Source organism: Halyomorpha halys, unplaced genomic scaffold, assembly GCF_000696795.3.
Source record: "Halyomorpha halys isolate HHAL.00 unplaced genomic scaffold, Hhal_1.1 Scaffold412.1, whole genome shotgun sequence".
NCBI classification, from domain to species: Eukaryota; Metazoa; Arthropoda; class Insecta; order Hemiptera; family Pentatomidae; genus Halyomorpha; species Halyomorpha halys.
The window spans coordinates 282326-283904 of NW_027113304.1; the positions used below are offsets into that span (position 1 = coordinate 282326).

Sequence of the window (1579 nt, forward strand, 5' to 3'; positions counted from 1 at the left end):
TACACTTAAATGATAATTGTGTCATTTAAAAATTAATTGTTAAGTGTACAATATGTATGATGTGGTGTGTTATGAAATAATACATAATTTCAATTGAAATTGTACACTATATCCAAATAAAAAGTAACTCTTTTTCTTTTGGATTAAAAAGGGAGTTTGGAATACAAGAAAATCATTCAGTACTATACTCGTGAACTTTCGTCGTGCTCCATCAATACATATTGCCTTTTTTTAATAAGGTAAAAATTATTAATTTTTACTAAGAGGTGTGGTGTAAAATTATTAATTGTTACTTAGTTAGGTTTTAGACTTCTGGTGAGATGTCTAAAACATAACTTAGAATTTTTTGACACAGTTAGATATTATGATCCATTGGTGCGTAAAAACTGAAAAATTACCTCCAGCACACTTTAAGTTAACCCATGAGTAATTATTTAAATCCAATAGGAGAACTACAGTCACTTACATATAAAGTGGGTTCCATATAATCGCCTTCTCATTTATTATTAAAAAAACTATAAATATTTATTATAATTTATACAAATATATATACCGGAGATAAGAGGAGCCTGTGATGAGCGACAGGTGCCGCTGGATGGTGGTGCGGCATGTAGCATGGAGGAGGAGCCGCGGTGTGCGACACCCAAGTCATGTAGCTCACCATACCCGCCGTCATCCTCTGTGTCCGAGGTCAGGCCCTGTGCAATCCCTTGCTATATCTTTACCTTCTCTTCTAATATACTACTATCTACCTATCTCTCAGCAATTTTAACGCTCTCTCTGATCCAAATCAATTTTTATTTCTTAACAAAGGAATCTAAATCTGATTAGAAAAAAATACAGATAAAACGTTGGTTATTATAATCCTAAAGCTTTGAATAAATAAGAACAGGAATAGAAAAGTGAAAAAGTCCTTAACATGCTGATTCATAGGAAACCTTCACATCTAGTACATGACTCACAAGTTCCTGTCCTATTAAATACAGTGTGTCGTAGATGTCAAACTGATAACAATTTATCTAAGTATACAATAATCATTACAGTCACAAATCCTATTAATTCTCGAGCGATGATAAGCTAAAATAAATATTATAAAATAAACAACAAATAGGAATATAAAGTCGATACTACAAATTTAATCAAATCAGGACTTAACGAGGTGTGTTCGACACCGATATCATCAAAAATCGTTCCCCAATCTGATTTTATATTAGAGCCAGATGAATTTAGGCGCATTCTATCATAAATCCACTTCTCATTATTAAACATTTTTTTTTCTAATTAAAATTTAAAAATATTATACAGTTTATTCCAAAGAATTATATTTCTCTTCTATTTCAAATATAAGTTAAAAATTAGCATTTGCAATAAAAAATTGACAAATCTACTAATTTTAGACAATTGTTGACTATTATCCCCTATGAATCCCTAAAAAAAAGATTAGGTGATTGGAATCAGTTATTATGAAGAACTCGACTTTTTATGCTTTACTGCTTTACTCTATTAAGTACCTTAAAAACTCAAGCAACAGAACACAGTTACGAGGAAAAAAAATCATTTTTGTTTTAACCTTCTGAAA

General features: G+C 30.6%; 1 protein-coding gene across 14 annotated transcripts in view; it reads right to left on the reverse strand.

The window, feature by feature from the left end:
- LOC106682411 (serine/threonine-protein kinase MARK2) overlaps window positions 1–1579 on the reverse strand; it is a 308181-nt gene that overhangs the window by 64492 nt on the left and 242110 nt on the right. The window contains exon 2 of one of the 14 annotated variants that reach the window (XM_024360726.2): window positions 554–698. The exons of the other annotated variants lie outside the window; for them this stretch is intronic. Coding sequence (XP_024216494.1) covers window positions 554–676 — 123 coding nt within the window. The 5' untranslated portion in view covers window positions 677–698. The remainder of the gene's footprint in view (window positions 1–553; window positions 699–1579) is intronic. 14 annotated transcript variants of the gene reach the window in all.